This window comes from Suncus etruscus, chromosome 8 (genome assembly GCF_024139225.1).
Source record: "Suncus etruscus isolate mSunEtr1 chromosome 8, mSunEtr1.pri.cur, whole genome shotgun sequence".
NCBI classification, from domain to species: domain Eukaryota; kingdom Metazoa; phylum Chordata; class Mammalia; order Eulipotyphla; family Soricidae; genus Suncus; species Suncus etruscus.
This window is the reverse complement of record NC_064855.1, coordinates 71,060,814-71,079,017: the sequence shown is the minus strand read 5'-3', so window position 1 is coordinate 71,079,017 and position 18,204 is coordinate 71,060,814. Positions and strand designations below refer to the sequence as shown.

Below are 18,204 nucleotides of genomic sequence, written 5' to 3'. Positions count from 1 at the left end.
TACTGTGATCTTGAGCCAGGCACTGTTCCAAGCTGTGGGCGAATGAGCCATGGTGTCTGCTCTTGAATTGCCTTTGGAGGGATAGGGAAGATGGTCTTTGAGCAGATAATCACAAAATAATGGTGTCACTGAGTTTGATAAACAGTCTGAGGAAAAAGTGCAAACTACCTGAGATAATGTAGCACTCCGTCTACACTGCACAGGGAAGGGGGAAGCACCCAACAAAGTGACATTTAATTAATTTAAGTTTTTTGGGGTGTCTAGGTCACTCTTAGCTCTGTGCTTGGGGGACATTGTGGTTCTGCAGATCTAACCAGAGTTGGGCTGCAGGCAAGTTAAATGATTTAAACCCTGTGCTCTCTCTGGCACCAAGGAAGTGACATTTAAATGGAAAGAAAACTGTATTTTCCAGGTGGGAATGGGATTGCAAAAAATATGTTGGTAAAGTAGCAGAACATCCTGCGGGGCAGAAGATGACATGAGATGATAAAAAGTTTGGCATTCAACAAAAGAGAAAACTGAGAATAGAGAATGAAATGAAATGAGAAAGGATTTGGAGTCTATGGAAGGATCAGTCTGGGGTGAGGTGGATGGGACATAGGAAAGGGAAAAAACTACCAGAGGTTTTACTTAGAGAAACAATAAATCAAATTTAAGGTCACAGAGATAGATTGGGTCTTTGTAGAACTATGTTCTAGAGTGAACTTATTATGGAGGGGATTTAAATTGACCTTTTAGGAGTTAAGGATATTGAGGTCACAGTATCAGAATCAGTGTGGATTTTGAAGTTACAGAGGTCTGGGAGGAAAGTGATGGAAGGAAAAGCTTCAAAGGAGTGACAGAAATCGTTAAGGAAAGCAGAAGGGGAGGTTTGGAAGAGAAGCTCCTGACCAAAGGCAATGGAGTCAAAGATGGTAATAATGAGTGCATAGACTTCAGAAAAGAATTATTTTGTAAGTGTTAGGATTCAGTGTCTAGCATATGAAGTCATTAATTCCGTTCCTAGAACTTCAGGAAAAAAACTTTGGAAAAATCAGTTTAATGTACATATAGAGAGATGAGTTATAACACAGAATATCTAAAATCTATATAATGCTGTAAAGCAATAATGCATCAATAGTTTTGTCAGTAAATAGGCCAGGGATGAAACCAAAGCCCTCACACATGTAAGGAGTGTGAGTTTTTGTTAAACTGTGTTTTTTTTGTTTGTTTGTTTTTGGTTTTTGGTTTTTGGGTCACACCCGGCAGTGCTCAGGGGTTACTCCTGGCTGTCTGCTCAGAAATAGCTCCTGACAGGCACAGGGGACCATATGGGACACCGGGATTCGAACCAACCACCTTTGGTCCTGGATCGGCTGCTTGCAAGGCAAACGCCGCTGTGCTATCTCTCCGGGCCCGTTAAACTGTGTTTTGAGTTCTGCACCTGCCACTATCTAGGCTTACTCCTGGTTCTATGATTACCTGGTTAGGCTTGAGGGTCCCTATGGAGTGATAAGGATTAAACTCTGGTCTGGTGCATGAAAGGCAATCACTTTCTCTTTAAAAGCAAGCCAGGAAGATGGCACAAAGGGCTGGAGTGCAGGCTTGAATGCAAGAGTACCAGGCTCAATCCTTGGTACAGTATTGTTCCCCAAAACATCTAGCTGGTATTAAGTAGCTCTCTCAGCACCACTTGGAATGACCTAATAAACCAAAAATAAATTATATTTTATTTTTTATTATTGATTTGGGGCATAATAACAATATTATTATTATTATTGTTTTAAATTATTTTTATTTTGGTCCATATCTTACTTGTCTGTGTAAATGTTTTTATCATCTTTGTTGGTAACTGTTTTGCTGGTTTTTGTTTTGGGAGTTTTTTGGGGAGTGTTGGCTTTTGGCTTTTGGACCACACACAGTAGTGCTCAGGGGGTTACTTTTGGCTCTGCACTCAGAAATCACTCCTGGCAGGCTCAGGGGACTATATGAGATGCCAGGAATTGAACCTGGGTTCTTCCCAGGTCAGCAATGTGCAAGGGAAATGCCCTACCTCTGTGCTATCTCTCCATCCCACTGTTTTGTTTTTGTTTTGTTTTGTTTTTTTTTTTTCCTTTCTTGCAGTACTAGAAGGTTGAACCCAGGGATTCACATATCTCAAACATCCGCTCTCCTACTGAATCCCAGTCTGCTCCTTTTATTGTTGTTGTTGTTGTTGTAGTTATCTTAATCTCCAGGGTCTGGGTTTCTAGCACTGAACTTTTGCTGCCGACTCATACACTTTAGCTGTGGTGCTCACATTTTTTATTTAGTTGTGGTTTCACTCACAGCTGGGTTACAGTGCTCACAGGAAATGGCATACTTTATAGTGGTTCTGGAAGACTTCAAAACAATAAAATCACTCTCATCATCAGGGGTATCCCTGATCCAACTCCTGGCTGTATGCATACTAGCCAGGGTCTAGCAGTGAGCTGTCCCACTGCACCAGTATGTGACTTTCCTCTTCCTCCTGAAACTCTCTCATAGGTGTCCTAGGGCAAGGGGGTACCAAAGTGCCCTGGGCTGGTCCTTGCTGGGATCCTTGAAAGCAGGTTCCCAGCAACATCACCTCCTCCAAAGCCAAAACAAGCCCAGCACTCCCCTCAATTGCCCCAACTCTCCTTCTCAATCTACAAACAAACCTAACATATTGCAAATCAGTGTGACCATATCTATAATGTCAAAATTGTCCCTCTCTGCTTCCCCATCTCTTTCAGTTTCTTCCCTCTCTCCCAGTCCTTACAGGTCTAAATCCTCTTCTCCTCCCACCCCTGGATGCTGGTCCATAGAACCTTGATGGGCCACAAACTGTGGGAGTTTAAAATATTTTAACATTTGTTCTCAAATTAATTTCTTTGTAGTTTGTTATCAGTAAATGTTTGCTGTGTATACCTATAGACATGCTTCTATACCATGTCACATAAAAATTTTTCTGCATGTAGGTTGACAGATACTGCAATAGGTAAAGCATTTGCTTTGCACGCTGTCAACATGTATTCATTCCCACCAAATCCCAGATGCTTCCCAAGCCCAACCAGGAGGGATCCCTGAATGCCGATCCAGGAGTAAACTCTGAGCTCCATAGAGTATAGGCCAAAAGCCAAGCATTAAAAAACCTCTCTAGTGAGGGCTCAGACGGTACAATGGGTAGGGTGATTGCCTTGCATCCAGCAAAATCCAGATTCAATCTGCAGCACCCCACTGGGTTCCTTGAGCCCCACCAGGCGTGATCCTTGATCCCTGAGCACAGAGCCAGGAATAAGCCCTGAGCACTGCAGAATATGGCCTCAAAAAATCAAAATTAAATATATATATATATTAACATGCTCGTACATGTTTAAATGAGTACATTCATGTATTTTTTTGTCTCAACATTGCCAAGGTGCTATGACGAAGTAACAAAATTAGAAAAAATAAAATTATTTCAAAGCAATATATATTAGAGCCCTGCTAGAATTTCGGTCTTTCTCAGCCTCTCACTGCCTGCTTGTAGGCATTCTTCATTACACACACACACACACACAACTTCAGTGGGGGGAACCGAATACACACACACACACACACACACACACACACACACACACACACACACACACATACATACAGAACCCAGTATGAAAGAATGAAGCCTACATCCCAGCAAGGGGGCTGGCAGATGCTTTTCCAAAGTTGAAAAGCTCTCTCTCCCCTTATAAAACTAAATGGCATTTCCCGAAGCATTTTTCACTTCGGGAAATGCCATCTGCCATTTCGAGGTGACACACACCTCATTGGGCTCCAGGCTTCATTAACTTTTGATTTGCTTGGCCAGTCAACCCACCTGCGTGCCTTATTCAAGTCTCCCAACACCTCCCACCCCCAATTTTGCTCCCTTTAGTGGCTTGTGGCTGTCTCCCCTCACACACATCCCTTTTATTCCCCTCCCCACCTCTCCCTCCTCTTCCTCCTTTTCCTGCAGACACTAGAGACAATTCCAGACACAGTTCCACAAGGCCAGACCCTGTTACCCCAAGCAAGAGCTTCAGTTGTCATGGTTCATAACCCCAACCCCACCCGCCTTACACACTGTCCACTAGTTACGCCTGTATAGTCACGCAGCAAAAAAAAAACAGGCCTCAAACCGGGGGTCTCTGCAAAGTCCTCAGCCAGGATGGTAGATCCCAGGATGGTAGAAGGGAGGCTGGCATGACAAAGCTGCTTGGAGTCCGGGACTCCGCATGCAGAATTCACAGATCCCCACCAGACACTGCCAAGTTCACCTAGGCTTGCGGACCCAGGGGGAGGAGTGGGGCGACTTGGAATGCAGAGTTAGTTGGGGGAGCTCCCAGGACTGCTCTGGGAAGGACGAAAAGAAGGAAGCCAGGAGAGAGGTGAGGCCCTGGGCGGGGAGGTACGGCGGGGCTGGCCTGGGCTGGCCCGGGAATGTGTGTGTGTTTGTGTGTGTGCGCCGCGTTGAAAGGTCTGCACGTCGTGGGGCGCGGCGGGACAAAGCCCAGGGCGCGCACCGAGTCCACCCGGGTCTTCTCCTGCAGCCGCTGCCATGACCTTGACCGAGAGCTCCGACAAAGTGCCCATCGCTCTGGTGGGGCCTGATGATGTCGAGTTTTGCAGCCCCCCGGTGAGTGCAGCTTGGGATGCCTATATCCCCCCAAACTGGGGCATGGAGTGGGGGTTCGATCGGTGAGCCCGGGGCTTGAGAGGTGGGTGCCCAGATGCGTGCGTGGGGTGGCACCTCCTCACCCCCGCCTGGTGTGCATGAGCAGGAGACCAGGGCGCACAGTGGGTGTGAGTGGGGAGAGTGAGCGCTGCGCGGGGACCTGATCCTAATCTCTGCGCTCCCGGCCCGCAGGCTTACTCCACGGTGACGGGGAAGCCCTCCAGCCCCACGCGGCTGCTCAAGGTCGGAGCCGTGGTGCTTATTTCGGGGGCGGTGCTGCTGCTGTTTGGGGCCATCGGGGCATTCTACTTCTGGAAGGAGAGCGACAGCCACGTAAGTGCTCCAGGACTGCGCGCGCAGTGCAGACCCGAATCGAGATCTGCGCCCGGAGGTGCCCGGGACTACAGGGCGCGACGGGTGTTCGGGTCCTCGTTGTGAAGAGCCTGTTTTCCATTAGGTGGAGCCCAAGCGCTCATCCTCAAAGGGGCCCTTTTGCAGCCTGTACCCCGGGTCCTCCCGGTGCATCTTCTCTTCTCCATCATCCAGTCTTCCACACATCTCCACTAAGCACGCAGCCTTCTGCTCATAGACACCGCTGTTTTGTTTCTTATTTATTTTGGGCCACACCCAGTGACCCTCAGGGGTTACTCCTGGCTCTGCGCTCAGAAATCGCTCCTGGCTTGGGGGACCATATGGGACTCCAGGGGATCAAACCGCAATCCGTCCTAGGTTAGCGCGCAAGGCAGAAGACGCCTTACCGCTAGCGCCACCGCTCCGGCCCCAATACCTCTGTTTTGTTTTTTTTGTTGTTGTTGTTGGCTTATTTTGGGGGGGGGCCACACCCAGTGGCTTTCAGGGGTTACTCCTGGCTCTGTACTCAGAAATCGCTTCTGGCAGGCCAGGGGGGGACCATATGGGATGTCAGGATTCGAACCACCGTCCTTCTGCGTGCAAGGCAAACGCACTACATCCAACCTATCTCTCCAGCCCCAGACACCGCTGTTTTTCGTTTTTTGTATTTTTAAAATTAAGTTCTAGATTTCTGGGAGAATATAAAAACACAGTTACTGGAAAATTCAGTGGACGATTCGAGGAAACTTGATGGATTTCAGCCTAATGCTCCCAATTTGCAGTGTTGTTACTGTTGGTAAAGCATCTCACCCCTCTAGGCTCAGTCACTTATCCTTGGGTGAATAGGGGACTGGTGGTGAAACTAGATGAAGGCTCTGCCAGCTGAGAAAGGCTGTGAATTTAAAAAGAAAAAAAAAAGAAAAGAAAAGAAAAAAAGAATGGCTGTGAATTTAAAAACCTAGGTAAAGAAATTTTAGATTCAATAATTGGAGGGAAATTTAGACTTTCAGAAGTTGTTTATGTTTTTGTTTTGTTTGTTAACATTTCTTGCTATAAGGGGTAGCAGGGCGGTCTTCCATTCACCTTCCTTAAAGGTAACTAATGTCTTTCTAAATCAATTCTGGCCTAGTCACACGTAATTGAATGGTAAATATTTCACTAACTGCTGCCCTACTTTCTTTGTATGCAATTACTTATTTTAAAGCTCCAAAGGCTCTAGAGGAGTATAAAAAGTACTTCTACCTTGTTTGGGCAGCATTCCAGCAAGTTCTCTAAATACTCTAAATTTTACTCACCTGTGTAAAGGAGGGCATTTTTATCTTGATGGCCACTGCCAGGCCTGGTCTAAGCTTATTTCAGCTAATGGGAAAGAATTCCATGTCCAGAGTGCACACAAAGGGCTATTTCTTAATCACTACCCTCAGAGGATCTGAGACGTCTATCCCCCCCAACCACATGAAATTCAAAGCATGAACGAGTCCCAGTACTTAGAGAAAATGGTGCTGAAAGCAATTCAACCATTTTATACATCACATCTTCTGAAGTCACTACATAATTTGTATTTTAAAGTCAAATGCCTAATGTACATAAGCATGCCATTTAGCACTAAGTCTGTGTTAGAGACTATATCAAATTTACTAGCATTGATTTGGAAGATCAGAATTGCACATTATTTTGTGTACATTTAAAACGTGCATTAATGCATTTGTATTTTATATGTAGAATATGGGCCAGATGCTCATATCTGAAAGCTGCAAATCTGAACATGAGAATATTTCATTATACATATCTCCATTAATATCCAGGCTGGCATTGTCATCCTATGAGAAATTGTATGATGTTTGAATGTGAATGCAATCTTTTAGATAACAATACCATCATGGTATAAGACACTTGGGATAAAAAATATATATAGCTTTGAGGGGAAAATAAAGGTTTTAGACATGCTGTACACTCAAATGTATGCCTTTTATCATTTAGTTATTCAAGACAAACAGCTAACTGGCAGGCCTCAAAAAAAAGATTGAATGTTCATATTGAATAAGCATGACTTTTTAAAATATTTTCTACTTTGCCACAAAATGGTTGTCTGGTTCAAGAAAACAGTATTAAATTCTAAGAATACAGAGAAATACTGAATCACATTTTATTGCCAGCAATCAAAGTTATTGCTACTTCCAATATAGACAGGGGTATGAAGAATTTTATGACAGTTTTTTTTTCTCCCCAAATATACTCTACTCATCCAAAAGTCTGGAAAACAAATCACAAAACACTACATTGTGAATATTTTGCACTCCCTTTGCATAGCAGATACACAGATCTGTGTACCTAAGTGCTTCCCCTAAGTGCAAATCTAAATGCAGAAACCAAAAAAATCCGAAAGGTAAGTCTCTATCGAGAGAAAGTCCTGTTCAATCGATGTATTTCCCACTCTGGGGATTATCTGTGTCTGTGACTCAGTATTGATTTGTGAAGAGAATCAGCTGCAATTTATCCTAAATTTTCCTATGGGTCACCCCACCTCCCAGGCTGGTTAATGTAAAGTCAATTTGAGGTCTAAAGAATTCAAGTGATTTCATCAGAATCCTAGACTGGGCTCAAAGTTGAGGTCATGTTTCACCCATATTATTGTAAATGGAGCAATGTATTGAAATATGGGAACTACCTATGAAGAATATGAGATGACTGACAAGCTTACCCTGTGGGGTAAGGAAATGAGAATATTTCTAGAGACCATTCATCTCAGACTACTTTCATCTGGGCATTGTCCCAAACATGGCATGAGTCTTAGAGAAACCGAGGCTGTATTAGGAACTCATTAGCAAATATCCTTGGCTGTAAACAGCACCATATTGAGCAAAATGTTGGCAGATAAAAAAAAACTCCACTGTATTTGAGTAGAATTAGCCTGAAGTGCCATCGCTCCAAGAACTCAGAAAAGATAACGCGATTACTGCTCAGCCAGCCCAGGCTCCTTCTGAGTTCAAGACCCAGATACTTAAGAAATAATTTTGGCCTCACCTCCCCTTCATCTCCCTCACTTCAGGACACCGACTGCTCAATGCTGCCCCCTGCTGACAGTGTGCTGCTTAGGAGAGACTTTTGTTGGAAGGTTTGTGTGTGTGTGTGTGGGTCTGTGGTACAAAAGAGCAGTGAATCAGGACCAAGAACTTCTCTCCTGGCATTATAGTCCTGTCTCTTTAAGACTGGCTAAAATTTTAGAAACAGGAGCTGGAAAGAGATAAGGTAGCTTTCCTTACATAAGGCCAAACCAGCTTCGACGATCCCTGGTACCAGCTCAAGTCCCCCAGGAATAATCCCTAAGCATTGAACCAGGAGTAAACCCCAGTTTACAGTTGTGGCCTATGATGATAACTTAAAAATAGGATAGGGCTGGAGAGATAATACAGTGGATAAAGTGTATGGCCCAGTTTGATCCATAGCATCCCATATGATTTTCTAAGTTCACTAGAAGTGATTCCTGGGTGCATAGTCAGGAATAGACCCTGAGCACCACCTGATGTGGCCTAAGTATAAAAATAAATAACCCAAAAAATTTGAAAACAGTGACATTTATTAAGTTTCTCATTGCTTTATTAGTAAAAGGCATATACGCAGATCTTTCAAAAGAAAAACGGCCTCTTGTCATATGAGAGAAGAATTCATGTGCCAGTAGGAAGTTGCACACATGTTGCCGCCATGCTGTTTGGCAATTACTCTTAACTGTGTGAATGGTGGCAGCTCCAGGAGCAAAGGGTCAGAAAAGAGCCTGTTTGCTAAGCCTATGGAAAGCACTAGCTTAGCCAATACAAACAGGTTTCCCAAAATGAGCTGGTGGTGGTGAGGACCACCGAGGTGCAAAGTAAAAACAGATTGGAGGGCTCTGCTCCAACTGTATGTGAACCACCCTGAATGGCTCTTGTGCACAGGCAAGCTCAAAAGATCTACTTCAGAATGCAAGAATGCATGCCCATCAATGGGAAGGATGGGCTCTGATAAAAAAGCCAAGCTGAAATAGGATGATGGTAGGATTTTGTTATAGTTTTTTTGGGGGGGACACTTAGCAGTGCTCAGGGATCACTACTGGCAGTGCTAGAGAGGGGAGATCCAATGGGGTGCCAGGGATCAAACTCAAGTAGGGATTGTGCAAGGCAAAACCCTGCCCGCTATACTATTACTCTGGCCTTAATGATGAGATTGTATCTTCTAGAAGAAAACTGTGACCAAAAGGTGATGCTGGTCAGCAAAGTCATTTTTACATTTCTGTGAAAAAAATAAACAATGCCCCGGTGATCATGAGGGGTATTTTTATCTATGATGAGTCAACAGCAATAGATTCTTTCTTCAATGCATCTTTGTTCTTCTAAGTGAGGAGGGAAATCAGACCTGAATTGAGTGGGATCATATTTAGGACTGTTGCCCTAACACTAGGCAGCAAGTGTCTCTCTTCAATTCTTGTTTCTCTGCCTTGAAATACTTCAAAGAGGCAAAGATGTGCCTCAGTGGTAGAGCACTTGCCTTGCATGTGTGAAGCCCTAGGTTTGATTGCCAACACCACTAGATAAATTGTGTGTGTGTGTGTGTGTGTGTGTGCGTGCACCCATACATATGCCTCTAAGACAATAAAGGAAAAATAAAAAAGAAATCTATTACCTTACAGCCAAAGAAAGTTCTAGCAGGGCAGAGCAACACATAGCATAAGAATATGGTGAATTCTTATTATGCTAATTGTCTACACTAAGAGTACACTTCAGATCTTCTGGCTTAATGATAAACTTTAAAAAAAAGTAATAACAATTTGTGGGGCCAGAGTAATAGAAGGTGTTTGCCTTTCATGCCTTCAACCAGGTTCGATCCCTGATAGCCCATATGGTTCCCCAAGCCCACCAGGAGTGATCTATGAGCACAGAGCCAGGAGAAAACTCAGAATACTGTTGGGTGTGGCCCAAAAACAAAATAATATATCTTTTAATAACAATTTATGTGTGTGTTATTTAGGGACCACACCTGGTGGTGCTTAGAATTTATTCCTGTCTCTGTGCTCAGGAATCACTCCTGGCAGGCTCAGAGGACCTTGGTGCCAGGGATGGAACTCAGTGTGTAAGGCAACCCCTGTAGTATCTCTTTAGTCCCTCAATTAAAATGACAGTTTTTACCCACCAAATAGTAAAAAAAAGTTCAACACAGAGAACAAGTAAAAGACAATGTCACTCTTGTTGAGCTAGGGGGGAGTACTGAGGCCAGAAGAGCCCCCAGCCTCTCAGCAGGCACCTGTGTGAAGCCTCAAGGCTCTAAGGACATCAGTAAAACTTTCATTCTGGAAGAGCTCCCAAGAGCCAGGAAGAATCAGTGTGACCATCCATGTCCTGAGCCTTGGGTCAGGCTCATGCACACTCCCTCTCCTTTCCTTCATATCTAACAAAGTGCCCTATAACACTATGTGCCTGTCCCATAGTCATTAACATGAGAAGGTTCCAGTTCCAGCAGAAACAGATGTGCACGTTGACCTTGCAGTCTACAAATGAGGCTATGCAGGAAACTAAACCCAGTTTTTTCTGCAGTGCCACTCATGCACTGGGCCAAATCATGCCAGCAGACAAGAAATCTTTTAGATTCAGGTGTCAGTATCTTCTTATGCAGTCAACAACCCAGCTACCCTATTGCCTCTTCAATTTCCATTTATTTATGTATTTGGTTTCGATTTATTTATCAGTGGATCTCAACTATAATCACTTCATAACCTTAATTGTTGTTTTTTATGATCTATTCCCAAGCCCATCCCACAATTTCTCCTTATATTCAAGGAGAAAGCCCAGGCTTGATAGCTGCAGAGTATCTATGTGCTGCCAGGATTACAAACCACTGGGCTAATTCAATTAGTGTTGGGGACTTTACCTTTGAGGGTTTTTTTAAAGCATTGTGTTAGGTGATTGGTAAATGGGGAAAGTTCCTGTCTATAAATCTTGCTGTTAAGGATGTTTCAGTAATCTCTGACAAATATGAAAGCTGCCTTGTATGCTGCAGGTGTAAAGATAAGGCTTGAATTGCTCTAAAAGGAAAGCATCACTAACTCTTCTATTCCCTTCCAGATTTACAATGTCCATTACACCATGAGTATCAATGGGAAATTACAAGATGGGTCAATGGAAATAGATGCCAGGAACAATGTGGAGACCTTTAAAATGGGAAGTGGAGCTGAAGAAGCAATTGAAGTTAATGATTTCCAGAATGTAAGTATATTTCATGCATTTAGAGAGTTTAACCAGGCAAGCCTGGGAGACTTTTCTAATTCCAGGAGAAGCAGCATTTCTTACACACATCCAAATGGTAATTCTTCTTTATGGCTCTTCCAGTACTATTGAATCTTCATACATTGGCAGCTTTTTCTCTCTGGAAAAGGATCATACATTGTCCCTTAAATTTTCAAAATAAAGGGAACAGGGGCCTGACAGATAGTACATCAGGTAAGGCACTTGCCTTGTACACAGCCAACCTGAGTGTGATCCCTGACACCACATATAGGTTCGCCAGTGCCTATATAAGTCCAGACCCAGGAGTAAGCCCTGACCTGAGCACAACTGGGTATAGCCCTCCCACCCCCAAATAAAATGGAAAAGAAGAAATTTTTGTAAAATAAAAACAACTTGATGTTGAAAAGAAGTTCATGGAATTATTCTTGGCAGACAAACTTGAAAGAGCTTTTATGTTGCCCTTGTTGCTGTAGTGTGGAAGGCCCATACCCAGCAGTGCTCAAAAGACCAGGCCCTAAACCTGCGGTGCTTGAGAGCACTGTAGGTTTCTAAGAAGCCTTGTATAAAATGGTGAGTAAAATGCTCAGACTTTCCTAGAATGTTGCAAGGTCTGGGATTTGAATTTACAAAGAGCAGGGAGTTCTTACAGATATAATAATCTCATGGATAACAGGTGGGATCTTACATACTTACATATCTACATTGGAAAGGTTATGTATTTCCTAGTTCACACTCCCCATTTATTCCATAAAATCAGACCAGAGAAATTCCCATATGATAGAATATGCTGTCTGGTCATAACCTATTATAGATAAAGTATGCCTGTCTCCTTTGAAAAGGGCAAACATATTTCCTTTCAGAAATCCAACTTACAAGGCTATTTGAAACATTTAAGCTCTGCACCGATGCTGCCATGTATGTCTACAAACTACAGTGTCACTTCAGACCTACCTTCCTGTTGGCCAACATAAATATCTTATTCCCTTTCATGTTCCAAGACGAGGGAGAAGCATCCCTGTTTGTGTTCTTTATATCTGTCGACAGAGTAGGTGAGACTTCATAATGAAAAAAGGCTCTTGAAAGTAATGTCTCTTCTGGTTGTATATTGGCCTACAAACATCTCATCGACCTGTCTTTCTCTGATGGATGAGAAAACGGTTTTTATTTGAATGAAAGAACTCCTCTTGTTGATACAGAAACACTTTGCAAGTCCCTTTGAATGCCAAGCAGATGCTAACATCAGCGCAGGTGATGTTAGATAGCTCTGACATGACACAGCCCAGCTGTGCTCAGCATAGACCCAGCCCAGCCTGCCTGAGTGTCCAGCTGTTCTTCATTCAGTCATCCTTCGCAAGTGGCTCTGGTCAGTGGCTCTGGATAGCATCTCTGTACCTATGAAAGGCTTTTCCTGCAAGTGCCAGGACAGAGGAAAGAATTTTTCCCTCTTGTACAGCTCCATATACAATGAAGAAATATGATGCCAACACCCACATCATTTAAAACAGAACAAAATGGAGTAAGTACCATCATGTACTCTTGTATCAAGATTTTCCAAGGCAGCTACACAAATGAAGAAGAAAAGCTTCCTCTTTCTCTTGATGAGCATGCATTAGAAATAGAGGCTTAAAAACATTTTAATCCCACACCTATATTTCTATTTTATAATCCTTTAGTTCTAATACCAATATCGATTGTATTTTGCTCTCATAGGCCAACAGGACCACAAATATTTTAGAAACTGATCAATTCTCTTTGATAGCTTCCACATTTCTCTAAGTCAGAACTAGAAAATAGAATGGTTTTCTTTGATGGATAGAACTTGTTATGGGCATAGGCAAGCCTGGACTTTTGAAAACACATCAATCAAGTCATTTCAGTACCTATGCCATTACTTTCTCCCACGTTTTAAGCTATTAGTCAATTGCATGAAGTAAATGTTGAGGCCTACTGTATGTGAAAGGTGGGGCTACATATATGGGGATGCCAAACTGCCCTTCAGTGCTCATTCATTCCCTGCCTAGAACTGTTGCCAGGTGAGCTGTGCAGAGCAGTTAAGACACTGAACCCCAGCAATGAAATGAAGTTTATAGAGGTAGTGATAGTTGAGTCAGGACTTGAGGAAGATTTCAGTTGGGGCTTGAGACATGTACAATGGGTACAGCATTAGCCTTGTGTGATCGACCAAGGTTTGATTCCTGGCACTTCATATGGCACCCCAATCCCCACTAAGTACAGTCAGGTATGACCCTGACTGGGGGGGTCACATACAGAAGGACAAATAAAATAACAAAAGAAAATTTCAGGCAGCAAAGAAGTGGGAACACAGTTTACCAGGTCTAGGGAAAAAACCCACACACAAACTCACAGGCCCTGTCTGGAGTTCTCAGTAGTGCACTATGGTTGAACTTGGCCACAGGGAAAGTGTGGGATCAGATTCAGAAAGGTTCTGCTGTGCCCTTTAAATGTAGGAGCCTACCAATAATTTAGTGGAGAAAAAACTGCAGGAGAGAAGGCACTGAACTCTAAACTCTGTCCTATTAAAAATAAATTACTCCTGGTGCTTATTAGAGAAGGGAGTCAGGGCCAGAGCTATAGTACAGTGGGTAAAGCATTTGCCTTGTATGTGACTGACACAGATTCGATCCCCAGCATCCTATATGGTCCCCTGAACCTACCAGGAGTTATTTCTCAGTGCAGAGCCAGGAATGACCCCTGAGCACAGCCAGATGTGGCCCAAAAGCCAATAAAAAATAAGTGACACAGAGAGAGGTGGGAAGTATGACTTTTATTTATTTGTTTTTGTTTTGGGGCCAATCATTGCAATGCTCACAACTTACTTCTGGCTCTGTGTTCAGGAATCACTCCAGGCAGGCTCAGGAGACCACATGGGATGCTGGAAATTGAACTCTGGTGAACCACATACAAAGCAAGCACCCTACCCACTGTACTATCTCTTTGGCCCCTGGGAAGGCAGATTTTATTCAAAAGGGATACTCCAGGAGATTTTTCACATTAGGATAAAGAGATTGGTCTTAAGTCTGATTCCAAGAAGTTAAGGTATGGATTGAGACAACCAACGAACAGGATAGAGATATTGGTAGGTAGAAAAATAATAAGAAGGAGAGTAATCCTTGGTGAAATTTATTTGACAGAGAGGATGGGAGTATTGCTCAGCAATAGAGCACTTGTCTTGCATCTGTGAGACCCTAGGTTCAGTCCCCAGCACTATAAAAGAAAAATAAATCAAAAAATCAAAAATTTAACAGGGGCCCCAAGCGACAGCAGTAAGACATTTGCCTTTCATGCAGCCGACCTGGAACTGACCCGGGTTCAATCTCTGGTATCCCATATGGCCCCCATGGCCTACCACAGATCCAGGAGTAACCCCTGAGCACCAGCAGGTGTGGCTTGAAAAACAAAACAAACAAACAAACAAACAAACAAAGCTTACTTTACAGGATTTTTCTGCTCAGGTGTGGTTGAAAAATCAAACAAACACATAAATAAGTAAATAAATAATAAAAAAATTAAGATAGAGGGCCAGAACAATAGCTCAAAGGCTGACCATATTGCATGCAGAAGACTAAAGTTGGATTTCCACATCACATGGTCCTCTGAGTAACAAAAGGAGCAATTCCAGAATAGAGATTATGAATTATGAAATGTGTCCTTAAAAAGAACAACAACAAAAATAAAAAAATAAAGAAAATGATCCAGCAGGTAGGATGTTTGCTTTGCATACAGTCAACCCAGGTTCAATCACTAGCACCCCAATATGGTCCCCTGAGTCCCACAAGGAGTTACTTCTAAGTGCAGAGCCAAGAGTAACTCTTGAGTATTTCTGAGTGTGGGCCAAAAATTAAACAAATAGAATAAATTGATGTGTACACACAAATGTTCACCATGTAATTCTTTAATTTTGTTAGTACTTGAAATTTATAATTTAGAAAACTGATGAGAGGTCCCTGAAAGATAGCTCAGAGGGCTAAAGCACATGCTTTGCATCTGGATGCCCTGGGTTCAAGACCAATTGATCTTCCCTCCTTGCCAAAATAAATAAATAAAAAATGGAATAAAAAGGTTACTTAGTAAGTGAATAGGTTATTTATTTCAAAAATCAATATGACTCTTAACAATAGCATAAATGAAAATAAAAGAAAGTGATCATCAATTTTAATTTTCCTGTATGTGAAGGATCAGCCCAAGAACTCACAATATCATTGAATATATATTTGTCACTATAGTTGGGACACTGCCAGTGCCACCTCTTAAAGTCCAGAATGACAGTCTAGGCAAGTTAAATAGGAGGTCATGTTCTCCAACAGTGAATTCACCCAAAAAGTAACATTTAGTCTCCACTTTTGTAGTAATAGTTTTCTTAGGAAATCCATTGTCCATTAAGTCTATGCAGAAATTACTTTGTGATTCTGTATTAATGGTGCTCTGGTTCTCAGACTACACACAGCAAATCCCAAGACTCCCCCAAAGTCTGTCTGTTCAGAAAAGAAATGTTCCCCAATCCTTGTGATACTAACAGAACTCTCTCCAAGATTTTTAGAGTGCTCCTGGGAGAAAGGACACTGTGCCCTTCTTGGAAGCATCTTGTTTAAGTCACAGCAAGAGTGGGGTACCTCAAAAGAAAAAAATAGCCACTAAAATGAGATGACTAGACTTGATAAAAGAATTTTAGATCTTCGGACTTTTCTCTTCTTCTCTTTATGGACAAATTTCTTCATTATCACTAGTAGCTTCTAAAGCCTTGTTTGCTTGCAAAACCAAGTCCTTAGAATTTCATTGCTCTTTCATCTTTTTAATATATTCTGCTGCTTGATGTGGATTTGGAGCTCAGCGTGGTGGTAAGTACACACTGCCCATGGGACCAACCCTGAGGCCTCACTTCTGTCGAGGTGACAGTCAGAACTCACTCAGTCTAGATCCATACCGGGGGCTGCGCTGCCTTCAATAGAATCCACTTCCTTCTTGGGGGATACGGGAATGTTCTGTGATGGTTCCTCCCATGCAGAGGATATAGGGCTCAAAGCTAAGAGAACATTCCATATGGCAGTAAAAAAGAATGGCCAGTCTCCCTCCTATACCTTCTCTTTTTTCAAATCCTAAATCCTAGATTTACCAGGAGGGAGAATCCGGCTTTGAGAAGCAGCAGTTAACCTGGGAGTTTGTTGGAAGCACAAAGTGGAGCTTCACCCCCGAATTGCTGAGCCTGGAGCTCTGTGAGTGGGGTGTAATTCTTTGTGCTATATCTAACAAGCCTCCTGAGTGATTTTTCAGCAGGTGTGTGAGCTTAGGACCAAAGGAGTCTTGCTCCTGAGCCTGTGTTTTGGACCATGTCATTAAGCTGTAGCTGATCACCACAGTTTGGGAGGCTTAATGACTTGAGTCTCTGCCCCTCACTCTGGGAACTGGGAAGTTCAAAGTTAAAGGCACTGTCTGATTTGGTGTCTAGTGAGGACCTGCCTCACTGTGCCCTCACCTAGCGGAAGAGGTGAGGTAAGGCCCCACTCCTGAGAGGTCTCAAGGTATAATCACTTATCAGAGGCCTCCTTCCTCATACTGTCACCTCAAGGGTTTTGTTCCAACATAGCAGCACAAAAACAGTCTTGAGTGGCCAGTTTCAATCATTTAAAAAACTTTGCTACCTGGGTAGAGAGATAATTCAGGGGTAAGTCTTGCATGTGCCGGGCACCTATGTTCCCTTGAGCCCCACTAAGAATAACCCTGAGCATTGAGCCAGGAGTAAGCCCTGAGCACCATAGGGTAAGACCCCAAAACAATAATAAAAAATCACTCCTGGCTCTGAGATGACCTACAGTCTAATAGTCTCTGAATAAGACCCTCAGCATGTCATACTTCATTCTTCATTTAAGACTACATCCTGAACTGGTGTTCCTTGCTTTCTACATACTTTTCTACTCCCACATTTTCACATCACTGCTCTAAGTTCTGGATCTTAGAAGAATGACAAGCTGCAAAGTTCTGCGGTGTCTCCATTATTATGGAATACCATTTGTGAGATCTTTAATGCTGAATTTCTTTTGTCACTTGCTAGTTCAGAAATTAATCAGCAGGGGGGAGTAAATGCTCTAGGGACAAAGCCTGCTGCTAGCCCTGCTGAACGCGGCGTGTAGAATCAGTGCTGAGATGTCTGCCAGGGCTGGTGCCTTGTGGCTGAGCTTTCCCTTGAGGCGCATCCCTTGGCATATGAGGAGACACTGTTTACATCTCACAAGGGACAAAACAGAACATTCAAATCCTTGGTAAGCTTAGGAACAAATTTAGTTGTGACCACTGTCATAGTAAAAGCTTGACTGTTCTGGGCTCAATCAGTGAGGAGAAATTGAACTACTTGCAATCAATTGACTGGAGCAGCATCTTTTAATACATTTGTGGAGTTGTCCCTCGCCCATTTTATTTTAAAATTTAGATGTCAGGGTCAGAAAGATGTACAGTGGTTAAGGCGCTTTTCTTGCATGTGACCAACCCAGGTTCAATTCCCAGCACTGCCAGGTGTAACGAATACCACCAGGAGTTATACACCCCTCAGAGAGCCAGGTACAGCCCACCTGGCACTATTGGGTACAATCCAAATCCCACCCCTCAAATTTATATACCAATCTCATGGCACTTTTAATTGATTTTGGGTTCTTTTGGGGGGTGGGCTACACCCAGTGGCACTCAGGGGTTACTTCTGGCTCTGCACTCAGAAATCACTCCTGAAAGGCTCAGGAGACTACATGGGACAAGAGGGATCGAACCCAGGTCAGTCCAGGGTTGGCAGCATGCAAGGCAAATAACTTACTGCTGTGCTAACATTCCAGTTGAGAGCTTATAAGTAAAAAGGGAATGACAGTCCCAGGGACCTGCCACACAGGCTGTGTGAATTCCGTGCTGACTTGGGAAGAAAAC

The 18,204-nt window shown here is 43.2% G+C and overlaps 1 protein-coding gene across 1 annotated transcript in view; it reads left to right on the top strand.

Annotated features, from left to right (window-relative positions):
- Positions 1-4,235: 4,235 nt before the first annotated feature.
- Positions 4,236-18,204, top strand: part of CNMD (chondromodulin) — a 39,849-nt gene continuing 25,880 nt past the window's right edge. The window contains exons 1-4 of the mRNA XM_049778495.1: positions 4,236-4,388; positions 4,478-4,636; positions 4,868-5,008; positions 11,119-11,259. Coding sequence (XP_049634452.1) covers positions 4,236-4,388; positions 4,478-4,636; positions 4,868-5,008; positions 11,119-11,259 — 594 coding nt within the window. The remainder of the gene's footprint in view (positions 4,389-4,477; positions 4,637-4,867; positions 5,009-11,118; positions 11,260-18,204) is intronic.